The sequence below is a fragment of the Podarcis tiliguerta genome (genome assembly GCF_965153285.1).
Source record: "Podarcis tiliguerta genome assembly, chromosome: 7".
Taxonomy (NCBI): Eukaryota; Metazoa; Chordata; class Lepidosauria; order Squamata; family Lacertidae; genus Podarcis; species Podarcis tiliguerta.
In genome coordinates, this window is record NC_139540.1 from 74,030,225 (window position 1) to 74,056,868 (window position 26,644).

Genomic DNA, 26,644 nt, shown 5'->3' on the forward strand with positions numbered 1-26,644 from the left:
TGGGTGGGATGCACATTTTTATTCTTATTTATTACTTTGTCAAAATAATAATAATAATAATAATAATAATTTTAAAACGTAACAATTAAGAGAAGACTAAGGGAAGGCAGTTAAGGACAACAGAATGGGCCACTGAACACTCACCAGTTGATCTGCACTAGGGAGCAAGGATTGAACAACAATGGAAAATATACGGTACTGAGGACATGGAAATAAAACCTGAGGGTATAGAAATACATTATCAAGAGTTACAGAAGCACAGATTGGAGATTGCCTCAGATTAATAACAGGGTATCTCGGCACACTTAGTTTTTTGGTTTTGCCCATGGTTTTACCCTTATGTCTAGCTGCACTGGCTTAAACTGTTTCTGGAATTTTCCATTTGCAGCTCCGAGATAGCTTGATTAAATGCTTCCCCGTATATAAATCTGCTCACAAATTAAACAAAGCAAGCAGATTAGATGTCAAAGAAAAAGAGTTCTAGTCTGCCTCTTTGTTTTCTGTGTGGAGGGATTTTTTCCCTTTGGTGGGAACATTCAGATATGCAATCCCCTATCTTTGGAATGAAAGTGCATTGTCTAGGAGACAAAAATTAAAGATTAAGGAGTTAGCTGGCAGTACTTTACACTGGATATACTTTTTTCAAAGTTCTAGTAAACAATGTTTATTCTTACTCAAACAGCTAGTACATTTGTTAAATATTTTTATTTTTTCCACAGCCCAATTATGGAAGCTTTCGGCAACGCAAAGACTGTTTACAACAACAACTCAAGTCGCTTTGGGAAATTCATTCAGTTGAATTTCTGTCAGAAAGGCAACATTCAGGGAGGGAAAATTGTAGATTGTATCCTTCGTACTCTGTGATTGCCCTAATATTTACAGTATGACAACTCTGTGCATTTTTATACAACAAGCAAAAAAGATGTTGCCGCTCTTTAAATACACATTCCAAGTTCTTGAGTTAGAATGCAAAAATCTATAAAAACCAATTCATACGCTTAGTACCAAACCTATGTATTTTTTATCCTAGATCATCCTGAAATTCCGCAGTGAAAGAATTTTGTTTCTAAAGTCTGTTACTGACCATGGTTTGTGTGAGTGAAACAAACCTTAGTTCTCTGGGTGAGATGTAACACTAAACCAGGAATTGCTTGCTCTAGAGTGATTTCCATGGACAGGGTAAACCATTAACTATTCTTTACCATGATGTGTGAACTGGGCCACTGAATTTTGTGGCAAATAAACAGATGCCAATTAAAATACTCACCCAATGACAGTCTTACGTTTACGTTAAAATAAAATAAAAATGATGGACACAAACGTTGCTCGTGCAAGTCTGCTAGAAAATTAATATATAGCCTTTAGTTCACCCCAACCTCCTCAGACGGTCAAATGAAACATTCTGTTCCTTGACTTTTCTACCTGCTGCCTGCTGAAGATTTATTAGAGAAGGTAAGTCAGCATTTTGATTTCTTTCAATGTAAAGGATTGCGCTGAGAATCTCACCTACCTGCCGAGCAGATCTCTAAATATGTTTTCTCTTGTAGAATCGAGTAGTAAGGCAAAATCCAGGAGAGAGAAATTATCACATATTCTATGCCCTGCTGGCGGGGATTGAGGGAGAAAAGAAAGGTGAGAGGCAGTCTTCTGCTTAAATAATGGTTTACAGTGCCCCTTGGACAGAGATTTTTCCTAAAATTCCCACCACCAGCATTTTATGATCCTAGTATTTTTTTAAATGTATGACCTAGGAAAATACCGTATTTTTCGCTTTATAGGATGCACCCGACCATAGGATGCACCTTGTTTTAGAGGGGGAGAACAAGAGAAAAAAAAATCTCCCCCTCTCTGTTCAGCGCCCCTTCAGCGAAGCGGCAGGAGAAACGGAGCCCCTTCCATTTCTCCTCCCGCTTGGCTGAAGGGGCGCAGCGCAGCTCTCCCTCTCTGCTGAAGCCAGGAGAGTCTTGCTCTCCCAGCTTCAGCAAAAGGAACTTGAAGCCTGCGGAGCGCAGCGGGAACTCGCGCTGCACTCCAAAGGCTTCAGGCGGCTATCCCTGAAGCCAAGGAGACTGGCCTCTCCTTGTGCGCACTGACTCCTCTCGCTCTCCAGGCTTCAGCGAAAGCAACGTGAAGCCTCCGGAGTGCAGAGGGAGCACTCCCTCTGCGCTTCGGAGGCTTCGCGTTGCTATCGCTGAAGCCAAGGAGACTGCATTCGCTCCATAGGACGCACACACATTTCCCCTTAATTTTTGGAGGGGAAAAAATGCATCCTATAGAGCGAAAAATACGATAAGTAAAGAGTGCTATGTTGCGTTATGTTATATATAGAGAGAATGGTTGCCTAATAAGGATAGGTGCTAATCGTGATACATCCCATCATACCAAAAGTCTCTCCAAATCCCACTTCCTCCCCAAGTCTATAGTTATGTGTGCACCAGACAATTGGGCACAATCTGCTCTAAGAACTAGGTTGTATAGTCTGAACCTAATTGTCTAATCTGAGTAAGACCCGTTGGGTTTGTATTGGTAAACTTAGTACCACATTGAAAAGGTACTAACTTTGAAGAAGTTCCTACCAGAGAAGAATAGCAGATGAAGTTAATGGACTATGCTGAAATGGCTAAATTGAGACAGAAATCAGGAAGATAAGGAATGGGGAAAATTTATAACTTATCTTAAAGACCATTGTAAACAGTTAAAATCATTAGTAGGATTGGAAGGAAGATCACTTGTAGTTAAAGGTTGAATTCTGGACATAATGGAAGAGGCAAAGGATTTGGAGTATCATAAACTATGCGGGAGGAAATGATTAATATTAGGACCCACAAAGGGGAGGACGGAAGTCCAGGAGATTCATCTTGTTTTGGAAGATGAATCTTGGAATCTTGTTTTTATGATTTATATTAATATACAGTGGAACCTCGGGTTTTTGAGTGTCTCGGAAGCTGAACGATTTGGAACCCGAACACCAAAAACCCGGAAGTGAATGCTTCCGTTTTTGAAGACGCCTCAGAAATCAAACAACTTCCGAGGCATGTTTCTTCATTTTCTCAATGGGATCTGCCAGCCGCCCATTGCGCCTTGGTTGTTGAATGTTTCGGAAGTCGAACGGTCTTCCGGAATGGTTTACGCTCAACAACCGAGATACTACCACTGTATCTCTGTAAAATTTTAATTTGAAAAACCAAAAAAATAAATTTTCCAAAAAAAGAAAGAAAGAAAGGTACCAACTTTGGCTTAGCCACCATCCTGATATGCATTATTTATTTTATTTATTAAATTTATAAATCGCCCTTCATCAAAAGATCTAAGGGCAGTTCACAGCATTGCAGTTGCGACAAACATTCTGCAATCCCCTTCATCCCAGACATGTTATCACCTTTTTCATTCTCCTCCTGTATCTATCTGTATCTGTAGCTGTAGCTGTATCTGTATCTGTATCTGCCTCCAGTCTCTTTTCTCAAAGTACACACACATAGAGCAGTCTACCCGTGTGTCAAATCAATGCAGGAATGGCACACAGAGGGGTTGTTTTGTGATACACTCTGCACCTGGAAATTTCCTGAGACTAAGCCGCAAAATTTCGCAAAGAGCATTGTGAAATTTTCTTCTCGAGGAATGCATTTGATATGCATTTCTCATGTACGTAAGCATCACTTTTGGGTAGCTGCTGTTGCTACCTAAAATTACCTCTTTATGTTAACCCAGACTTCCTCAACCTCGGCCCTCCAGATGTTTTGAGACTACAATTCCCATCATCCCTGACCACTGGTCCTGCTAGCTAGGGATCAAAAACATCTGGAGGACTGAGGTTGAGGTAGCCTGTGTTAACCTGTCATGAAGAAACATTGCACATAATGGAGATAGACAGTACAGTGGACCCTCAGGTTACGTTACCTTCAGGTAATGTAACTTTCAGGCTGCAAATGCGGCAAACCCATAAGTGTATTCTTCCAGGTTTCGCCGCCCGTGTGCACAGAAGTGGTGCCTCTGCTTACAGAATTTTCGGGCTGCGTACGGACCCCCGGAAAGAATTACATTCTTATCCAGAGGGTCCACTGTATTATTTGGTGTTTCTTCTCTTGTGTGCTTTAAGCAACTTTTCCTTAATTTAAATACAACAGTATGAATTAACTGTTTTTCCTGTTTCCAGATGCATTTTACCTATCTGTACCAGAGAACTATCACTACCTGAACCAGTCTGGATGTGTAGCGGACAAGACAATCAATGACAAGGAATCCTTCAAAGAAGTCATTGTGAGTTCGACATGCCCGTTTTTTGCGGATCGACCAGTAACATCACAGATTCTTTTGACATGGCAGTCACTTTAAAGTTAAGATTGTCTGCTAACAATGACAAGGTTCTGTAAAGGAACCTCACAGCCCTTGTGGCAATTTTGAGGCCTTGTGTATACTGTGTACCACCATCAGAAAAGCGCAGCATAACCTCTGTGAACTGCACCACTCCAGAGGATAGAGGGTTTTAATAATCACTGTTTCCCAAATTTGGGTCTCCATCTGTTTTTGGACTACAATTCCTATCATTCCTGACCACTGGTCTTGCTCGCTAGCGATGATGAGAGTTGTAGCCCCAAAACAGATGGGGACCCATGTTTGGGAAACAATGATCTAAATCTTCCCAACCCTATTTGAGTGGCAACATCTGGGCCAAAGCTACAGGTTGTTGGAGTCATACCCACTGTTTAGTGGCGCTGTGGTCCAAACCACTGAGCCTCTTGGGCTTGCCGATCAGAAGGTCGGCGGTTCGAATCCCCGCAAAGCGGTGAGCTCCCATTGCTCTGTCCCAGCTCCTGCCAACCTAGCAGTTCAAAATAGGTAGCGTTGCGGCGGGAAGATAAACAGCATTTCCATGTACTCTGGTTTCCATCACGGTGTCCCATTGCGCCAGAAGCGTTTTAGTCATGCTGACCACATGACCTGAAAAGCTGTCTGTGGACAAACGCCAGCTCCCTCAGCCTGGAAAGCGAGATGAGCGCCACAACCCCACAGTCCCCTTTGACTGGATTTAACTATCCAGGGGTCCTTTACCTTTACCTTTACCTATGACCAGACTTAACCTTTTTTTTTATGCCTCTGATTTCCTGTGCATGGCTTATATGAAGTGGAGGAACCAGGGGGTCCACCATTTTCACTCTCCTGAGACTAAGCCTCAACAATTCTGGGCTGCATCAATAGGAGTATAGCATCTAGATCAAGGGAAGTAATAGTGCCACTGTATTCTGCTCTGGTCAGACCTCACCTGGAGTACTGTGTCCAGTTCTGGGCACCACAGTTCAAGAAGGACACTGACAAACTGGAACGTGTCCAGAGGAGGGCAACCAAAATGGTCAAAGGCCTGGAAACGATGCCTTATGAGGAACAGCTAAGGGAGCTGGGCATGTTTAGCCTGGAGAAGAGGAGGTTAAGGGGTGATATGATAGCCATGTTCAAATATATAAAAGGATGTCATATAGAGGAGGGAGAAAGGTTGTTTTCTGCTGCTCCAGAGAAGCGGACACGGAGCAATGGATCCAAACTACAAGAAAGAAGATTCCACCTAAACATTAGGAAGAACTTCCTGACAGTAAGAGCTGTTCGACAGTGGAATTTGCTGCCAAGGAGTGTGGTGGAGTCTCCTTCTTTGGAGGTCTTTAAGCAGAGGCTTGACAACCATATGTCAGGAGTGCTCTGACGATGTTTCCTACTTGGCAGGGGGTTGGACTCGATGGCCCTTGTGGTCTCTTCCAACTCTATGATTCTATGAATTGCCATTGCAATAATTGCTCCTGGCTATGGGTGGTATCCAATGAAGTCATAGCGTGAATAGACTGACTTTCACTCGTACTACTGAACTTCCTCTCCCTCTCCTCCCTCTGTGATCCCCACCATACAACTGCTCCGGGGATTGGCGTAACCAGAACAGATTTCGGGAGCAGCAGCAGGGGAAATTCCATTGCCTGAATGGAAGTTGTTCCACTCATGTAGGGCCTTCGCTGAATTCAACATGGAGAGGTGGGGAAATGTGTTGTGTTAACCATCTCAAGGTCTCATGTTTTCCCTCCCCTAGACTGCAATGGAAGTGATGCAGTTTACCACAGAAGAGGTGCGAGATGTTCTCAGGCTGCTTGCTGGTGTTTTGCACCTAGGCAACATTGAATTTATTACCGCGGGTGGAGCACAGGTGTCCTTCAAAACAGGTGAAAAAAAGATGGCTGCTTCCTTTGGTATAAGAGTTATTGATTAGGAATATTTATACCCTGCCTTTTTGGTTCAAAAATCGAACTGCCTCAGGCGCCTTTAAAAAAAAATAAATCAATTTAAAGCCAGCAAATCACCTCCTTGTCAAGGCCCCAATTCAATTTTCATAATTGGTATTGATCGGCTCTGAAAATAAATTTGGATTGTTCTCCCTAGAAAGGAAAAACGATGTGAGTTAATATGTGCAGTCAGTTGAAGGGAAATAGACATCTGTGAATTATGAACTGCTTATTAGGCCATCGCTTTGTCTTTGCCCTACAGGGAGCCTTAGGTTTTCCTTGCCAACCCATGAGATGTTACTGTGCTTGTCCGTGCATAATTCTGTTTTAAAACTTTCATTCATCATCTCTGTCTGTTGCTAGCGCTGGGTAGATCGGCAGAGTTACTTGGGCTGGACTCAACGCAGCTGACAGAAGCATTGACACAGAGATCAATGATACTCAGGGGAGAAGAAATTCTGACACCTCTCAGTGTACAACAGGTACAGTGAAGTTACTCTGGGGTATTTTGAATATGTCTTCTGTTTTTAGAATATCTGGCTTTGGCTGTCTGGTCATACTTAGGGCTTTGTGAGATCTGGTTTTCAACATTGTGCTATATAACCAGCCAAACACCGCGATATATCACAGTGTCTGAAATAAGGATGGAACTGTGTGGAGGCTAACAGTACGACTGGATGATACCTGGATTTCAGCATCGTGATATATCGTGATTCTTCAACATCAACTTTGTTGGACTGGTCATGTTGTGCGGATGCCTTTTTATCATCTTCCAAAGCAACTACTCTAGTCTGAACTTAAAAATGGAAAGCATAATGGAAAACACAGTGGTCCACAAAATAGGTTTAAAGACTCTCTCAAGGCAAATCTAAAAAAATGTAGTGTAAACACCGACAACTAGGAAATACTGGCCTGTGAGTGCTCTCGTTGGAGAACAGCCTTTACCAAAGGTCCCATAGACTTTGAAGACACTTGAACTCAGGACGAAAGGGAGAAACCTGCTAAGAGGAAGGCACATTTGGCAAATCCTCACTGTGATCAACTCCTGCCTAGAAAGCTATGTCCCCACTGTGGCAGGATTATGTAGTTCCAGAATTGGCCTCCACAGTCACTTATGGACTCACCGTTAAGACCGTGTTCATGGAAGACAATCTTACTCGGCTACGAGGGATCGCCAAAGAAGAAGAAGATATCACCACTTAAATATCGCAATATACCATAAGTCTGAAATAAGGATGGAGCTATGTAGAGGCATTGACTGGCTTCATAGTTTCCCCCACATTGTGATTTTTGCATAGCACACACACGAACACCATGATTCACGATGTATTGCCAGGTCAAAAACTATGAAACCAATATCACGATAGGGACTTCAAACTGGTTCGGGACAATATATTGATATATTGACATGACCAAAGGACAGAGAAAACTTCCATTGCGAAAGTGGAAGTGGGTGGCATGAGCGGAACAGCCATGTTGGACACACCCTTTCATCTTGAGGTGGAGTTAGAGAGAAGAAGATATGTCAAAGTCCTATTAGCCACGGCTACAAAATAAAGATAGGATACAAATACAAATTGTAGCATTGGGAGGGCTGATGTGTCTGTTTAGAGCAGTGGTTCCCAACCTTTTTTGGGGGCCATGCCCCATCTGAGCATCTCTAAAATCCTGATGCCCCCCCCCCCACCCGTGGCATATAATTCTTATTATTCAAAATGTGAATTCCTATTCATGTGGAGGAAGCCTAAAAGGCCATTCACTGTTAATAACTCATTCTCAAATTGCCCCCCTTAAACATCAAAATGCCTCCCTGTGGGGCATGTGCCCCACGTTGGGAACCACGGTTTTAGAGGAAAGCAGTGGGCCACGAGTACCTCTGTGTGTAAAAATCAGAGTACGCTTGTTATTTCTGTTTGCCCTGTGCTTTGAGTAATATTGTGTAAAGGACGTTGTGTCAAAAATCTGTTTGTGTGTGACAGTTGACCTGCTCTGCCTTACATCTTTCCAGGCAATAGAGAACAGAGATTCAGCAGCTATGGCACTTTATTCCCAATGCTTTGCCTGGGTTATTAAAAAAATCAATGGCAGAATAAAAGGCAAAGACGACTTCAAGTCCATTGGAATTTTGGACATCTTTGGATTTGAAAATTTTGAGGTATGTTCCACGGCTTTCCACTTGGCTTATCCTTTTTCTGTGTTCACCGTTTGGCTCATTCCTCCATAACTTAACTAGAATTGCCTGTTTCTGAGGGGGTTGTTGGGGCTGGTGTGTTATTTGGGGGGGGGGTTGTTACAGGGGGGTGTTGCTGTTGGTTTTTTTGTATCCTTCTAGATCTTGTTGTGATTCACGTGGAAATTGTTTGGTTTGGTTGTGTATTTTAGAATGTTTCATTTACTGTTTACGGTGACTTTCGTTATATTGTAGTTACATATTTTTTCCATGTTCTAAGCCATGTTCTTGAGCATGATTTCCACTGTAGAAAAGTGGCGTAGAAATAAAAGTTATGCCTGTATGTGTTGTTTTTATTACCTGAACATCTTTTGTTCCTTTCCAGGTTAATCGTTTTGAGCAGTTCAATATTAACTATGCAAACGAAAAGCTTCAGGAGTATTTCAACAAGCACATTTTTTCATTAGAGCAGTTGGAATACAGCAGGTAAGAACTTCAAAAGGCTTTTCTCCACCCCTACTGCCCTTTACATTTTTATTTTTATTTTGATGCTCAGCTCCATAGAGGTATTGCAGACCATCACGCAGTTCATTTCACTATTATTTTAAAACCAGCTGATTGCCATTCACCTTTCCTAATAAGTGGACCAAAAATCTTTGTGTCTGATAATTGTAATAAAATGTGCCTCTTGGTCTCTCTTAGAGAAGGACTCCCATGGGAAGACATCAATTGGACAGATAATGGGGAGTGCTTGGATCTTATTGAAAAGGTAAACATTTTTTAATAATGTGTGGTGTGCAGTATTTTAAATTGAGTTTATACAAATTTAGCTACCGTATTTTTCCATGTACAGTGGTACCTCGGATTAAGAACTTAATTCGTTCCAGAGGTCCGTTCTTAACCTGAAACTCTTCTTAACCTGAGGTACCACTTTACCATCTCTCATTCCATGTAGAATGGTGAACTATGGTACCTTGGGTTAAGATCTTAATTTGTTCCGGAGGTCTGTTCTTAGCCTGAAACTCTTCTTAACCTGAGGTACCACTTTAGCTATGGGGCCTCCCACTGCCGCCGCACGATTTCTGTTCTCATCCTGAAGCAAAGTTCTTAACCCGAGGTACTATTTCTGGGTTAGGGGAGGCTGTAAGCTGAAGCGTCTGTAAACTGAAGCATCTGTAATCCGAGGTACCACTGAATAAATAATATGACCTCATGTATAAGACTACCCCTACTTTAGGAAGCCCAAAATTAAGAAATCAATACAGTGGTGCCTTGCAAGACGAAAAGAATCCGTTCCGCGAGTCTCTTCGTCTAGCGGTTTTTTCGTCTTGCGAAGCAAGCCCATTAGCGGATTAGCGCTATTAGCAGTTTAGCGGCTATTAAAGGCTTAAGGGATTAGCAGATTGGCTGCTAAAAGGCTATTAGCAGCTTAGTGCCTTAGAAAAAGGGGGTGGGGAGTGGAAAAAAATCGCAGGAACTCGCAAGACATTTTCGTATTGCGAAGCAAGCCCATAGGGAATTCGTTTTGCGAAGCACCTCCAAAACGGAAAACCCTTTCGTCTAGCGGGTTTTCCGTCTTGCGAAGCATTCGTCTTGCGGGGCACCACTGTATTTTAAAGTTGTTCACCTTTTTGGGGAAACTGCACAGCCTCGCATCACTTCCCCAGCCAATTCACCCAAGATTACTGTATAAACCCGTGTATAAGACTACCTCCAATTTTTGACTTAAAAAAAGGGGGGGGGATATCGGCTTGTACATGGAAAAATACGGTATTCACTGCCTGAATGGTTGGTTTGTTTTTTTGTGAAAGGAAGTCTGCAAGTTTGAGGAATATATAATTATAATAATGGGGGAAGCTGTGTTCCTTTCTGTAAACATTTTTCGTGGTTTGGGGTTTACAAAGATGAAACTGTGCACCAAAATGTTGATTTGGTAATACGATAACTGTTCATTTTGAACTTCAACGTACCTCGCATGGCCACAGCATTGAATAGAAGCAAGCATTTCTCTCTTACTGCTTTGCCACCCTCTTCCCAGCTGGGCCACGACATGGAGTCACAGACAGAAGAGTAGCAAGGCACCTTTTGCAATCCAGTTTAAGGATTCTTGCCTTGTTCACGTTCTTTAGCTTTTGCCAATAACTGTAGATGACTTCAAGGTGCTTGTTTCCGCCTCTTCTATCCCAGCCCCCAATCCTTTTAAATTTATAAATTTCACGTTGGGAACCAGGCAGAGGGCCTTCTCAGTAGTGGCACCCAGAACGCCCTCCCACCAAGGAGAAAAACAACTATCAGACTTTTAGAAGACATCTGAAGGCAGCCCTGTTTAGAGAAGTTTTTAATGTTTAATAGACTATTGTGTTTTAATATTCTGTTGGAATCCACTCAGAGTGGCTGGGGTGTACATAATAAATTATTATTATTATTATTAAGCAAATTGCCAGGGTTAATGGGAGTGGTAGTTCAGCAACATATTGAGGGCCACAAATGTCTGCTTAAACCAGGGTTATAGTCGGCAAAACAGAATGCCTAGTTGTCATTTGGGGGCCAGGCGGCTCGAAAGTCATATTTGTCATTCTGATGGTGCAGAAAAAATGTAACAGGTAGAATTCTACAGGATGTGTTGCTAGTGTGTGAAAGCAGTCCAGATCTAAGGATTCCCAGGCATACGCCTCCAGATGATGGAGACGTCAGGTGCCATCCTGGCTCCTGGGCATCTTCACCGGGTTGCGAGTGGCCGATAGCCAGGTGCAAAATGCAAAATTTCAAATGCTAGACACAGGTTAGTCACCTCTGCACTAGATGTTATAAAAAAGAGATGTGAGGCTGCTGTTTTTGATGGCAACCCTGCATTTCAGGCACCTGGAAGAATATTCCATTCAAATCCATTTATACAGCTAAAAGCCCAGCACCGCTGTGTTACTCCATTTGAAAGAGGGTTTTTTAAAAATTACAGTCGTATTTCATGTTACGTTTGCTTCATGATATGTTTTTTCAAGTTGCATCCTGCGGTGACCCGGAAGTACCGGAAAGGGTTACTTCCGGGTTTCGGCACAAGCGCTTTGCGCACAAGCGCCAAACCTGCGCAGATACAGTGCTTCAGGTTGTGGGCTTTTCACATTGCGAACGGACCTCCGGAATGGATCCTGTTCGCAACCAGAGGTACCACTGTACAAAAAAGAAAACAGAAGTATAAACCGTTTGTGATCCGCCTAATATTATTTTGTCTTAATTACCCAGAAACTTGGTTTGTTAGCACTTATCAATGAAGAAAGCCATTTCCCCCAAGCTACAGACAGCACCTTGTTGGCAAAGTTACACATCCAGCATGCGGTAAGTAATGTATTTCTTATTTGTTTTATAGATGTGTGATGTGCTGCAGACCTTCAAAGATGTAGTTGGAATTTCTCCTGTTCAGAGTGTTTATTGACTTTGCAAAGGCGTTTCTGGTTAAAATTCTGGGACCTGCATTGTGCTGATCTTCATTGTGAGAGATAATGCATGGAGGTTTTGCACACAGTGTCTGAAAGAAAATCTTAAGTACCCAAACAGACATAGCAGGCCTTTTCTAAAGCCGGTCTTCCATTGAGTTCTGATAAGCAAGCTTATTCAGACCTCCTTCGATATTTCAGTTCCTCAGCCTAAAAGTTTATCTTTCTTTTTTGTTCCCCTTTTGTAAACAGAGCAATCCTTTTTATGTGAAACCGAGGGTTGCTGTTCACAACTTTGGAGTGAAACATTATGCCGGAGAGGTAATTTCCTTTTTCCTTAATGTGCGTTGAAATTCTTCCAAAGAGCGTTTCAGAGGCAGTTCAGTTTTGCCCTGCAGCCACTTGCAAATTAACTGAAGCATTCAGTTTCTTCTCTGCTGTTTACAATGGTCCCTCTGTGAGAAGCTGTTAATAAGAGGGGCTTCTTTTTCCTTCTTTTTTTTTAATAGCTGAGCCTGTTCTGCCTCTTTTCAAATAGGTTCAGTATGATGTCAGAGGAATCCTGGAGAAAAACAGGGACACTTTCAGGGACGATCTCCTGAACCTCTTGCGGGAAAGCAGGTACGTCAAGTATTTTCAATCTGGGGGTCTTGATCCTTGTTAAGATGCTGGAAACAGTAGCCTCTGGTTTGCAGTTCTAAACAGACACTCTCCTGCACTCTTCATTTTTCTTGTACTTGGATTTGCTAAGAGGCTGCACCGAGTTGCGAGTCTGCTATCGCATGCAGTCTGGGCTGTGTGTGCGCACGCTTTGATTTGTTTTGTAGGGTGCCAGCATGGTGTAGTGGTTAAGAGCGGTGGACTCGTAATCTGGTGAACCGGGTTCACTTCCCCGCTCCTCCACATGCAGCTCCTGGGTGATCGTGGGCTAGTCATACTTCTCTGAAGTCTCTCTGCCTCTCTCACCTCACAGAGTGTTTGTTGTGGGGGAAGAAGGGAAAAGGAGATTGTTAGCTGCTTTGAGACTCCTTAAGAGGAGTGAAAGGCAGGATATCAAGTCCAAACTCCTCCTCCTCTTCTTCTTCTTCGTCTTCTTCTTCTTTGCCCTGCACTGTGGAAAGGGGATAAAGCTCTATGAACCCACCAATTTGCGTTTGATTGGTTGCGCCGAAGGTCAAGAGGCATGTTTATTCTGCCTCCCCTGAATTTTGCATACCTTAATCCTCCTTTAAAGGGATTGTGTGAGCCCGCATTCTGCAATGTTTTCATCAAGTCTGTGAGACACCAGCCAAATACCGTATTTTTTGCACCATAACACTCACTTTTTTCCTCCTAGAAAGTAAGGGGAAATGTCTGTGCGTGTTACGGAGCGAATGCCTACGGGTGGCGGGGGGGATCTGCTGCAGTCGTGAGCAGAGGATCCATGGTTCCCCTTCCTTCCCTCCTCCGTGGCTCGCTTTGAAACAGCAAAGCGGGAGAAGAGCCGCTGAGTGGGGAGGAGAGAGGGACAGAGAGCCTGCTTGCTTTAAAGGAGCAAAGTGGGAGAGGAGAGGAGCCTTCTCCCCTTATACCCCTCTTCTTCATTATTAGCAGCATCCTTCTCCACCCACCCCACGCGTGCTCCTTGTCCCTTGAGTGCTTTTCCTTCCCTCCCCACTTAAAACGTGGTTACAAAGCACGGATCCACATGGATCTTCAGGATTTTTGCATTGGGCTACTCCAAACTCACTGTCAGATCACATGTCTGTGGCCACAGCATGAACCACAAAAATCATACATCCACTGTTTCGTTTAGAATATTTTTTTCCTTGTTTTCCTCCTCTAAAAACTACGTGCGTGTTATGGTCGGGTGCGTGTTATAGAGCGAAAAATACGGTAATTTTTTTGTCTTCATTCCATTTGGAAAAGGTTCAAATTGATTTTTCTTAATTTATGGAGTGACAATTTTTTGAGAGCCCCGGTTGTAATTTGCTGCATTCGCAGCCGAAACAAATTACGGACGTATAACAATTTGAGATTTTTATTATTGTTATTGAAGCGCATGTGAATTTCACATGTTTTACATTTTTCAGAACGCTTCACTTAATGTAGAATCTGAATGTCTTGCATTCCAACAGCGACTCTTAACCAGAGAGAGAATTTTCAGTAGGAAAAACAACCACACCATAGAGTAGTTGGAGGGGGGAAGTGACATTCTTTGTCCTGCTTATGAAACACGATTTAGAGAAATCTTCAGAGATATGTGTGTTTCTGTATGTATGAGAATATAGACCAATAAAACTTTTATACACATATAGTTGTATGTGGAGGAAAATGCAAAGCGCATAAAAACTACTCTGTGCAACACTTGCTACCAAGTAGATACCTAAAGAGGCAATTGGCAAATCTAATTTTAGGTGGGGGGTAGTGGTGGGGCTACGTGGGCAGGGGGCTATAAACGTGAAGTCACCAATGAATATTGGTCTATTAATTTTTTCTTATTGTACAGTATTGTATTCATAAAATAAACAGCAAAATGAAATGAAATGCACAGTTACCTTCACCACAGAGTGCAATTGCAATTTAATGATGTAAGACAATATTCAGTATTTTTTTACATATGTTACGAAAGATCTCCAGTTACCTGTAAGTGTGGATTGTCCATTTTCCCTGAATCTTTGGAAGTGCATAGTTTTTATCATCATTAAAGTCTGCCAAGGACTTGGAAGCCATTCATCTTTTGTTGGTAAATTTGATTACTTCCAAAATTTTGCATCCATTATCCATTGTAAGTAGATTGATTGCTAAGTGTTGATGTTGGTTTTTTAATAGGTTACTCCGGTAGTTTTCTTATCTCCTTAATATACATATTTTAATCCTCGTTCTTGTACTAAATGCAGCAGCTTTCATGAGAAAGTCAAAAGAGCCCAACAAAGAAATCAGGCAATGCCTGTTGCTAAATTTGTGAAATAAAGGAGGCAGACATAACTCTGGACACATAGAAGCACCATGAGATTTTCCCTTAAAGGGTGTTAATCAATATAATGTACAGTGGTACCTCGCAAGACGAAAAACTCGCAAGACGAAAGAGTTTTTTGAGTTGCTTCGCAAGACTAATTTCCCTATGGGCTTGCTTCGCAAGACGAAAACGTCTTGCGCCTTTTTCTTAAAACCGTCAATGCATTCCTATGGGAAACCGTCAATGCATTTCCTATGGAAAACCGTGCTTCGCAAGACGAAAAATTCACAAGACGAAAAAACTCGCAGAACGAATTAATTTCGTCTTGCGGGGCACCACTGTAGAGGCATGCAGAGGGGAAGTTGTTCAATACTTAGCAGAGCTGCATATGTGAAGCTTTTATGGCTATTCGGCTGAGGTTTAGTTATAAACACCTTCAGCATCTTCCCACAACCTGGAAAAACTCGTTAAAATCACATTTTTGCCCCATATTTTGCTCTTCTGAATTAACATTGAACCAATTTTACAGTAGCATTTCACATGTTTATTTTATTCTGTGAAACATGGTTTCTCCTCTCCTGCTTCTGTTTCAGCCTCGATTTCATCTACGACCTCTTTGAACATGTTTCCAGCCGCAGCAGCCAAGATACTTTAAAATCTGGAACCAAACATCGGAAGCCCACCGTCAGCCTGCAATTTAAGGTGAGCTCCTTCGTCCATCAAACTCTTCCAAGCCTTGCCTTTTGTGTGTGATCGGTAGGGCTGAATTCTCTTACCCACTCAATCTACTCCGGTCCTTCCTTTTAGCTGATCAGACAACACATTTCAAAAAGTTATAATTTTGATTATTAGATGCATGCCTCTGATTGGTAGGCAGCCCTATTTAGGGAAGTTTTTGATGTTTAATGTGTTTTTAATATTCTGTTGGGAGCCACCCTGAGTGGCTGGGGTATAAATATATTATTATTATTATTATTATTATTATTATTATTATTATTATTATTGCTGCTGCTGGGGATCACAGGTAGCAGCTGCTGCCCTTGCATCCTTCTTGAGGGCTTTGGAAATTTTAAGCAGAGGTTTGTTGGCCATCTGTCTCAGATCCCTTAGCTGTGATTCCTGCATTGGAGGGGGGTGGACTAGATGACCCTTGGTGCCCCTTGCAACTCCCCCAAATCTATGATTCTCTGTTTTTCCTTTGGGAAAGCCTGCTCTGGTGTAATTTTCAGTCCTTGCCACTAGGTGCTGCTACGGCAACTGCTTGCAAGTGGTTTGCTAAGTACAAGGTACAATTTGATCCTTCCTCCCCTATTTTTTTTGTTTTGTTTTTAGGATTCGCTGCATTCCTTAATGGCAACGCTAAGCACCTCCAACCCTTTCTTTGTCCGCTGTATCAAGCCGAACATGGAGAAGGTAAGGTTTAAGCTTTTAAGATTGCATTTGCCTTGGATCTTTCTGCCCGGTGACCATGGAACGCTGACTTAACCTTGTTTTTTCATGATCACCACTACCTATAGAACAGCAAAATTCTGCTTCTAATCTCTGAGATTCTAAGTAGTTTTAAAGCTGGCCAACTTTCGGCATCATGTCCTCTGCAGTCCTTAATTGTTGGTTTACTTTACGCTTGTTGTGTGTGCTGTAAAGATTATATTGCTTTTCTGAAATCCTCTAACTGATAGATGAAACGGTTGGCAAAACAGGAGCTTGTACTAAGGGTTAGCAGAAACCTTTGCTAGCAATTTTTTGGTCTTCTGAGACACCCCTCAGGCTGCAATCATGTACAATCAGAAGTAAGCCTCAATTAGTTCAATCCTGCTTATGCCCAGGTAAGGCGGAAAGCAGTGTAGATGTATGTTTCAATCTCTTCTTAGTTTATTGTTGATTTTATGTTTCAAAGGATTGAAGGAGTTGGTTTCATGTTTGTTTTACTAATAGCTTATTGTTTTGTTCTCTTTGAAAACCGCTTTGAGGTTGTTTTTTCATAACCATCAAGTGGTATAGAAGTTTTATGAAATAAATACAGTCGTACCCCGGAAATTGAACGCCTTGCAAGTCGAACATTTTGGCTGCCGAACACCGCCAATCGGAAGCGGTGCCTTGGTTTCCGAACATTTTGGAAGTCGAACGGACTTCCGGAATAGATTCCGTTCGACTTCCGAGGTACGACTGTAAATGAAACAAATATTTGTGGTTGTTAAAGCAGGTATTAGTTTAATTTGCAGGTTCTTGATAGCTACTTGCTAAATTTTAAACCAGGGGTAGGCAAATTAAGGGCCGGATCTGGCCCAATCACCTTCTCAATCCTGCCCGTGGATGGACCGGGAATCAGCGTGTTTTTACATGAGTAGAATGTTCCCTCTTATTTAAAATGCATCTCTGGGTTATTTGTGGGGCCTGCCTGGTGTTTTTACATGAGTAGAATGTGTGCTTTTATTTAAAATGCATCTCTGGGTCATTTATGGGGCATAGGAATTCATTCATTCCCCCAAAAAAATATAGTCCGGCCCCCCACAAGGTCTGAGGGACAGAGGACTGGCCCTCTGCTGAAAAAAATGGCTGACCCCTGTTTTAAACAATGTTTTAAACAATGCCCATGTTTTGCTTAAGAGTTTAAACCTGTAGTTTTCAAATTTCCAGGCGGCTCTTTCCATATTGAGGCCTCCTAAGAAATCACAGCGCTATGTAGAGGAACTGTGGGGAATATTCTCATAATCTGTTCATATGGGGCCTTGGCCAGACCTCCTGAGTGTCTTGCTGCCACCTCAGATTAATCAAGGATGCATCCTGGCACCCACCCACTTCTCTGTAGCTCTGCGAGAAAAGATGGATCTTTGACCATTCCTGACCTTCTCAATGAGGAACTCATGATAAGCTTCCAAGGAACCCAAGAGCTTCTTGGAACTCAATTTCTGGCTTAGATTCCAGTACTTTTAGAAAGAAACTCTTCCTTCCTTCTTCCTCCTTCCTTCCTTCCTTCTTCTTCTTATATTTTGACAAAGTAATAATCATAAATAAATAAATAAGAATAAAAATGTGCACCCCACCCACGAGACCATTCCATTGTGACTATCCAGCCTCCCAGAATTTCAACACCTCTTGCGATGGTTTGACCCCTTTCCGTTTTAACAATACAAATTTTACAAATACCCTCCGTATCTCCTCAAAATCATTTCTCCTCCATATTCCCCGTCTTACCTTAATACCACGTGTTAATTTATCCTTAATAGCTATATCCCACACCTCTTTATACCATTCTTCTATTTTATATTCTGCTTGCCCCTTCCACTTCCTGGCAGGTGTCATGCAGGTGTCAATAAATTTGTGAGCAAGACCTTCATAGCCTGCGAACCTTCCACCCCATTGTAAATTGATAATAATGCTACATGTGGACTTTAGGTCAGCTTTAACCCAGTGATTTCTGTTATCTCCTTAACATATCACCCTATGCCAAAAAAATGTGCATGTGAACATAATTCCCTGTTTCCTGGCATTCCCTCCAACATAACACCAAATATTCCTTGTTTATTTGATTTAATCTGACTGGTGTTAAGTACCATCTCTAAACTGATTTATAATAATTTTCTTTTATTCTAACAAACAACATTTTCAACATCCATTCTTTATTTTTGATAAAACACCAGATTTAACATTTGGTCGATTCAGTGTTTGCTAAGAAACATCTGGTGAGCTTCTGAAAAATTCCTAGTAATTACAAGAAGAAAGCTGGACTGTTGGGATTTTTTAAAAATTTTGTTCTGAATAGGGAGCCAGATTTTGAACTGTATGCTGTAGATGATCATTTTTTACTTGAGTTTGTGCAAGCCGTTAATCGTGTTGCATAGTGTTTGGGGCACGGGTGTGCAGAGCTTAGTTGCCCAGTTTTGGCTGGAATTGCAACTTGGCTGGGTGGAGGGCAACCCAAAAGATTGAAGTGTGACTCTTGCTCTCATGAAAGGGGCTTTGAGCAGGATTTTTAGAAGCTATGTAGCTGATATGCCTCTAGGGCTCTCTGTCTTTCGCTGAGACTATATTTATATCTATCTATCTATCTATCTATCTATCATCTGTCTATCTATCTATCTATCTATCTATCTATCTATCTATATCTATATCTATCTATCATCTATCTATCTATCTATCATCTATCTATCTATCATCTATCTATGCACACACACATATATACATATATATGCACTGTGCTTTTACTACTCAGTTCAGGATTTGTCCAGGTTCTTCCCCCACCCCCTGCCCAACCCAAGTATCTGACTCCTTGCCAAAATATTTCCTTGCACGACTATATGTTTAAAGCAAAGTTATCATAAGGCAACTTTGCAAACAAGAAACACCTCTTGTAGTACAAGCATGATGCTATAATCTACATGCACATTTTAAACCACAACAACAACTTAAGGATTGAACACTCACAAAAGAAAGCATTACTGAAAGCATACATTTCTATGCAGTTAAGATTAAACCTTTTGCGCTTAAATGTACTTTCAGTGCATAGTACACACCCATACATCTGTGTGTGTGTATGCACGTGTGCGTGCACATTACTCCACCTATTATGTTTCAAGACTGGCAGTAAGTCTTCCTGTGACTTGCAGGTAGACCATTTTAAAGAAATAAGGCTATTCCAGCTGAGCCTCTATTAAATAGCTTTCTTGGGAAACATAGCTCTGGTTTATACCTAGCCTTAGTGCATGGGCTGGTCTGAGTAACACCTCTTTTCTCAGCTGCTTAGAATACAATTTTAGGAGACGGGGACATAAATAAATTACGGTACTATTTACACATAAATGCCGTTTACCTTCCTGCCACAGCAGGGATTCGAACCGCCATGGTCTAAACCACTGAGTCTCTTAGACTTGCCGATCAGAAGGTCGGCAGTTCGAATCCCCGTGACGGGGTGAGCTCCCGTTGCTCTGTCCCAGCTCCTGCCAACCTAGCAGTTCAAAAGCACGCCAGTGCAAGTAGATAAATAGGTACTGCTGCAGCGGAAAGGTAAACAGCGTTTTCATGCGCTCTGGTTTCCTTCATGGTGTCCCGTTGCACCAGAAGTGGTGTAGTCATCAGTCCACATGACCAGGAAAGCTGTCTGGGGACAAACACCGGCTCCCTCGGCCTGAAAGCAAGATGAGCGCCGCAACCGCATAGTCGGCTTTGACTGGCTGTACCTGTCCAGGGATCCTTTACCTTTGTTCTTATTATGGATTGGGACGTCCCTATTTTCACCAGAGAAATGTTGGCAGGTATGCCATTCATTTCTTTGTGGCAACAGATCTGCGAGCAAGGCCTGGGAACAAGAGATACAGTGGTACCTCGGATTACAGACGCTTCAGGTTACAGACTCCGCTAACCCAGAAATATTACCTCGGGTTAAGAACTTTGCTTCAGGATGAGAACAGAAATCGCAGGGTGGCAGCGGGAGGCCCCATTAGCTAAAGTGGTACCTCAGGTTAAGAACAGTTTCAGGTTAAGAACAGACCTCCGGAACGAATTAAGATCTTAACCCAAGGTACCACAGTTCACCGTTCTACATGGAATGAGAGATGACACTCTTGTGTCTCAACACATATTCATCAGGCTGTGAACCAGCCGACAGGACAGAAATGACACATGTTTCTCCGGATGTCTGCCTGCTCTCTGCTAGCTTAAAGTCTTGGCCACGGAAAAGGCTGCCCTTGTGCGTGGCTTGGCGGAGAGTTGATGACAGGTGCAAAGTTTTAATTGGAAGGGACTCCCGGTGGGGATGAGTGGTTCGTATGAGCCGCTCACGTCGTCAGAAGGAAACATGGCTACAGCTCGACTAGGGATAAAGTATCTTTTTGAGATCTCGATGGTTTCTCTCGGCCCGCTGGATTTGGCCGAAGGCATTATATTTCCTTTTCACAATGGGAAGAATGTTGTGCATCAGGGTTTAAAGGAATGTTGGGGTCTGGGTGGGTCGAAGCTTTGAGTAGTTGTCTAGACAGCGCACTGCTCCCCCTTGTCATGTGTAACCGCCATATCAAGTGCTTTTCAGGATGACTCATGAGTTAAGCCAGAGCTTTTATGAGGAACAAGATTCTATAGGATGTGGGAGGTCAGTCGGGGACAGAAAGAGGAGACAATACAAAGAACCCTCCTCACCTCTCCTCAAAAGAATGACTAAGCAAGGCCTGCCGTAGACACACAGCTCTGTATTATGCCTGCCATGGTCTGAAAGGCTGATGACTGATGAATGTTTTAAATGGACTGACAATGTTCATTGCCAAGAGAATGTTTTGGGGTTGTTTTTTTAAAAAAGAAAATCCCTCTCAAAACAACGTACAGTGGTACCTCGGGTTAAGTACTTAATTCGTTCCAGAGGTCCATTCTTAACCTGAAACTGTTCTTAACTTGAAGCACCACTTTAGCTAATGGGGCCTCCTGCTGCCGCCGCGCCGCCAGAGCATGAGTTCTGTTCTCATCCTGAAGCAAAGTTCTTAACCCGAGGTACTACTTCTGGGTTAGCGACGTCTGTAACCTGAAGCGTATGTAACCTGAAGTGTATGTAACCTGAGGTACCACTGTATTGGACAGCTATAGTGCAGCAAAAGAAAGATTCAACCTATTTGTGATTATCTTTAGTACGTTACATATTCTTCTTTGGTAGGGGCACCATTGCTGTTTGACTAGGGTCAGAGCGCCCCCCCCCGCCAAAAAAGAAAAGCAATTACCGTATTTTTTGCACCATAACACTCACTTTTTTCCTCCTAAAAAGTAAGGGGAAATGTCTGTGCGTGTTATGGAGGGAATGCCTACGGGTGGCATGCCTACAGATTTTCCTCCCCTAAAAACTGTGTGGCGTGCGTGTTATGGTCGATGCGTGCTATAGAGCGAAAAATATGGTAATTCATCTGTTAAACACATCTGTAGGTGTAGAAATCACTTAATATGTCAATACAAATGGAAGTCGTTAAAACTGCAGTTGCGATATAAGGGATTGGTATTTGGACTGGAGCGCAATTGAAATTTATAAGATTTTGGAACACAGAAAATAATCAAACCATTAATTCTAGCACGTGGAGGGCAACCTAAATTGTATAATTTGGCATCTTAATGATTGGTATTATTAATTGTATTATAATTTGGCATTGTTATAATGAAGCTATTATTGGATTGTTGTAATTCAAAACTAATAAATTATCACAAAATAAATAAATAAATATAGTCTGTTAAACCAAAATGCTAAATTGTCGCAGCTCACATTATCGCTCCCCTCTTTCTCCTCCACCTCCAGCATAGCCAAAAGGAGAACATTGCAAGCCTTAGATGTACCTTCTTCTTCTTCTTTGGCGATCCCTCGTAGCCGGGTACAATTGTCTTCCATAAACACAGTTTTAGCAATGAGTCCGTAAGTGACTCTGGAGGCCAATTCTGGATCCACACGTCCTTCCACAGTGGGGATATTGGTTTCTGGACAGGAGTTGATCATGGTGTGGATTTGCCAAGCGTTCCTTCCTCTTAGCACATTTCTCCTTTGCGTTGAGTTTGAGTGTCTTCAAAGCCCATGACACCTTTGGTAAAGGCTGTTCTCCAACTGGAGCGCTCGCAGGCCAGTGTTTCCCAGTTGTCGGTGCTTAGACTATATTTTTAAAGATTTGCCTTGAGGCAGTCTTTAAACCTCTTTTGTTGACCACCAGCACCATTCAAACCCTGTAAAGGTAAAGGTACCCCTGCCCGTACGGGGCAGTCTTGACAGACTCTAGGGTTGTGCGCTCATCTCACTCTAGAGGCCGGGAGCCAGCGCTGTCCGAAGACACTTCCAGGTCATGTGGCAAGCGTGACAAAGCTGCTCTGGCGAACCGGCACCAGCGCAGCACACGGAAACGCCGTTTACCTTCCTGCTGTAAAGCGGTACCTATTTATCTACTTGCACTTAAGGGTGCTTTCGAACTGCTAGGTGGGCAGGAGCTGGGACCGAACGACGGGAGCTCACCCCGCTGTGGGGATTCGAACCGCCGACCATGCGATCGGCAAGTCCTAGGCGCTGAGGTTTTACCCACAGCGCCACCCGCGTCCCCTATTCAAACCCTAAGCTATGGTTAATTCAAGCTGTGGGCTATTATAAAGTTTGCAAATTCTTCACAGTTGTGCCAGAGGCGGCGGCGGCAGCATGTGAGCCTGAGGCTTTTTGCAACTCATCCTGAGAGTGCAGAATATAGTTTAGTGTTGCGTGTCTGAACAGAAAGGAGGAACACTTAGATGTGCTGCAACATCGCGAAATGTGCTCCAGAGTCAGCGAGCAGTAAAAAAGCAAGGAGCGGGAAGTGCCCACTGTGGAGAGCAAAGTTGGGTGGCCATGTGTCATGGATGCTTTAGTTGTGATTCTAGGAAAAATTGCCCTCCCTCCTTCCCATTCCAGAGCAAATAAGCATGTCCCTTCATCAGTTACGGGACATTGGTTTTGTAAGGCAATGCGCAAGATGTAAAATGTGCTGAATGGTTGAGACAGAAAAAAAATGACATTTTCTCTTTTAAGGTGTGTGTTGTGCAGGTACTGGTGTTTGGGCTGAGCACAAGAACTGTGTGATTTGGTTCGATGTCACCTGCAAGAGACTGAGGAGCAGAAAGAAATTATTCCCCGTGGTTGGGAAGGAATAGCCTGGCAGGTTTTTGGAAAGAATCTATGAGCCAGGAGTTATTTTGAGAAAACCTGGTATCGCATTTAAATCATGGAAGGCTCTGAGTGACTCTTGAATGTTTCAGAAACTGGATAGTTCTTGGAAGCAATACTTTTTCAAGTGGGTGGAAGAAGGGTGCGCCTGAGACAACAGAGCAACATTTTTGGAGACTGATAAGCTATGTCTTCTGTGGCAAATTTCCAAGCACAGTTATCCATTAATCTCATAATTTGACCTTCATTGAACCCAATGTCCATGGCGCTGGTTGTTTTTTGTAGGGTAAATTCCTTTGTTGGTGTATATCTTATTAAAAAAGGCCTTGTAGGCTCTGAAATACATCCGCTGTTCTTCCCAGCTCAGTTTTGAATTCAGGATGCAGGCAACCTCTCCAGCTGCCCTTTTCCTTTCTCTAGAATTACTTTAATATGCAGCAAGTGGTGTTGGATGTAGCTCATTATCTCAGAAGCTCATCACAAGGTTGCAGGGATTCGTATAAGTGAACCATGAATGAATTTTTCTGTATATATGTGTCAGGGAACTGCCATCGGAGCCAGAGGGAGAGGGAGGGCTCCAGAGGGATTCCGGAGAGCGTCCCGGGAGGGAGAGAAGCAGCACATCTTCTGGGGAAGGAAATCAGCGTAGCACCAGTGGAGGAGGGGGGCAGATGGGGGAATCGGCGGGGTGGCTCCAAGACTCCTCACCGGGGACCAGCGGGGAGAGCACGGGTCCTCCGATGCCCACACCCTCCCTGCGCAGAAGGCTTCCGCGCAGGGAGAGTAGGCGGAGACTAGGCGTCAAAGAACTTTTATGCTGGAAGAAGTTCAAGAAACGCCCACTGACGGATTCTGCTAGCGATTGAGACAGCCACAGGTGAGTGGCTGTCCAGACAGAAAGGGTTCACTCAGGCAACCCACCCAGGTGTGGCGCCGATTTACGCACGAGCAACCCCTAGAACCATTACAATATGGATTGAAGCAGCTCGGAAATCTGAGGTGAGAGACGGCAGGAAGACAGACAGAAAGAAAGCTTTCCCCGTAGCAGCCTTATATCGTGCATAAATCTCTGAGCTGATTATTTGATGTCAATGGAAGACAATGCCAGTTTTTCTTAGAATGAATTGGTTCTCTGATGTGTAGCTGCTAGGAAATTTGTTAGTCTTTTTCTTAAGTTATTACTTAAGAAGGGGATGTGGGTGGCGCTGTGGTCTAAACCACTGTGCCTCTTGGGCTTGCCGATCAGAAAGTTGGTGGTTCGAATCCCCGCGGTGGAGTGAGCTCCATTTGCTCTGTCCCAGCTCCCAGTTTGAAAGCACGCCAGTGCAAGTAGATAAAATAGGTATGGCTGCGGCGGGAAGGTAAATGGCGTTTCCGTGCACTCTGATTTCCGTCACGGTGTCCCGTTGCGCCAGAAGCGGTTTGATCATGCTGGCCACATGACCCAGAAAGCTGTCTGTGGACAAACGACGGCTCCCTCGGCCTGGAAGCGAGATGAGCGCCACAACCCCATAGTAGCCTTTGACTGGACTTAGCCGTCCAGGGGTCCTTTACCTTTTTACCTTAACTTAAGAAAGCACTGAGGTGCATGGTGCCAGTGTAGCAAGGACTGCCCCTCACCTTTTTCAGATTTTGACATTTGGATCTAGATGTTCAGGGCCAGGACAAAACAGTGGACCTTGTTAATTCCAGAATCTACTGTTTTAAAGGACATTATTACTACAGTTATGACCCACCCTTCTCGGTTGGAACCCATGATATACATTTATCCCTGCATATTATCCCCACAATAACCCTAAGAGCATAAGAAGAGATCTGACTATCAGATCAGAGGCCCATCTTGTTCTTACCATGGTCAAGCAAATGTCTATGAAAAACCCATAAGAAGGACTCTGGGGCAACAGCTTTTTCCCCACTTGTGACTCCCAGCAAGAATTAAGGGGTGTATTGCCTGCGATACTGCGGATGAGCCATCATGCTAAATCTTATTCTCCATGAATTTGTCTAAATCCTGTGGCGGAAAATTCCACAATTTAACTGAGAGTAGAAGTACTTCATTTGTCTTAAATCTTCAGCTTGATTGGATGACTCTAGGTTCTAGCGTTATCTAAACGAAAATGCCCAAAATGTTGTAACCATCTTTCCTCAGTTGGCACTACAGTGGTACCTCGGGTTACATATGCTTCAGGTTACATACGCTTCAGGTTACAGACTCTGCTAACCCAGAAATAGTACCTCTGGTTAAGAACTTTGCTTCAGGATGAGAACAGAAATCGCACGGCGGCGGCGGCATAGCAACAGCGCGAGGCCCCATTAGCTAAAGTGGTGCTTCAGGTTAAGAACAGTTTCAGGTTAAGAATGGACCTCCGGAACGCATTAAGTACTTAACCTGAGGTACCACTGTACTTCCCATCAAATTACTGGGCATAGGGAAGCAGCATCACGTATTGTCAAGGTTAGTCCAGTGGTACCTCGGTTGTCGAACGTAATGCATTCTCGAAGACTGTTCAAGTTCTGAAACGTTGAAAAACCGAGGCGCAAAGAGCTGCCTGCAAATTCAATTGAGAAAATTGAAAAACACACAGCGGAAGCCGTTTGACTTCCAAGACGCGTTAGAAAATGGAAGCATTTACTTCCGGGTTTTCGGCGTTTGGGTTCTGAAACGTTTGTCAACCGAGACATTTGAGAACCAAGGTACCACTGTACCAACAGAACAAAAACACACACACAAGGAAAGAGAAAGTCTGGATCTATTGCCTCTGTCATAACCCTTGTGGCCCTATAGGAAAGGGGAGAAACCACCCTAGGAACTGGGAGGAGACAGATGAAAACTAAACGCTTGCAGCCTTTTTTATTTTTCAGCCAAATTGGGTCTTTTAGTGACTGCCGTATATCCTTGAGCCAGCAGGGAAAAAATCACTTGCCCCAGCCAGAGTTCTAGAACTGCGGCTTCAATTTGGATCATGTTCTCTGTGTTGACATGGTAACCGCTCAAGAAGGTATGCAGGGCCTTGCTGAATAGCCACCAATAAAGCAGAGGGGTAGCTTATTCCCTTCCAGCAAAAATATTTAGAGTTCCTAAACTCCCAGGCTAGACTTGGTTCGTTTCAAGCCATCTTGCTTGTTTTATCTCCTCAGGTCTCTGAAAGGAATCCGCTGGCTTCAAAAGCTATTTACATTCTCAGCACTCATAAAGAAAGATTAGCC

The 26,644-nt window shown here is 43.2% G+C and overlaps 1 protein-coding gene across 1 annotated transcript in view; it reads left to right on the forward strand.

Moving 5' to 3' along the window:
* Positions 1-26,644, forward strand: part of MYO10 (myosin X) — a 198,168-nt gene that overhangs the window by 116,802 nt on the left and 54,722 nt on the right. The window contains exons 6-19 of the mRNA XM_083449257.1: positions 720-844; positions 1,439-1,452; positions 1,548-1,632; positions 4,154-4,257; positions 6,068-6,197; positions 6,621-6,739; positions 8,266-8,412; positions 8,813-8,913; positions 9,130-9,196; positions 11,668-11,760; positions 12,111-12,179; positions 12,397-12,479; positions 15,390-15,498; positions 16,129-16,209. Coding sequence (XP_083305383.1) covers positions 720-844; positions 1,439-1,452; positions 1,548-1,632; positions 4,154-4,257; positions 6,068-6,197; positions 6,621-6,739; positions 8,266-8,412; positions 8,813-8,913; positions 9,130-9,196; positions 11,668-11,760; positions 12,111-12,179; positions 12,397-12,479; positions 15,390-15,498; positions 16,129-16,209 — 1,327 coding nt within the window. The remainder of the gene's footprint in view (positions 1-719; positions 845-1,438; positions 1,453-1,547; positions 1,633-4,153; positions 4,258-6,067; positions 6,198-6,620; positions 6,740-8,265; positions 8,413-8,812; positions 8,914-9,129; positions 9,197-11,667; positions 11,761-12,110; positions 12,180-12,396; positions 12,480-15,389; positions 15,499-16,128; positions 16,210-26,644) is intronic.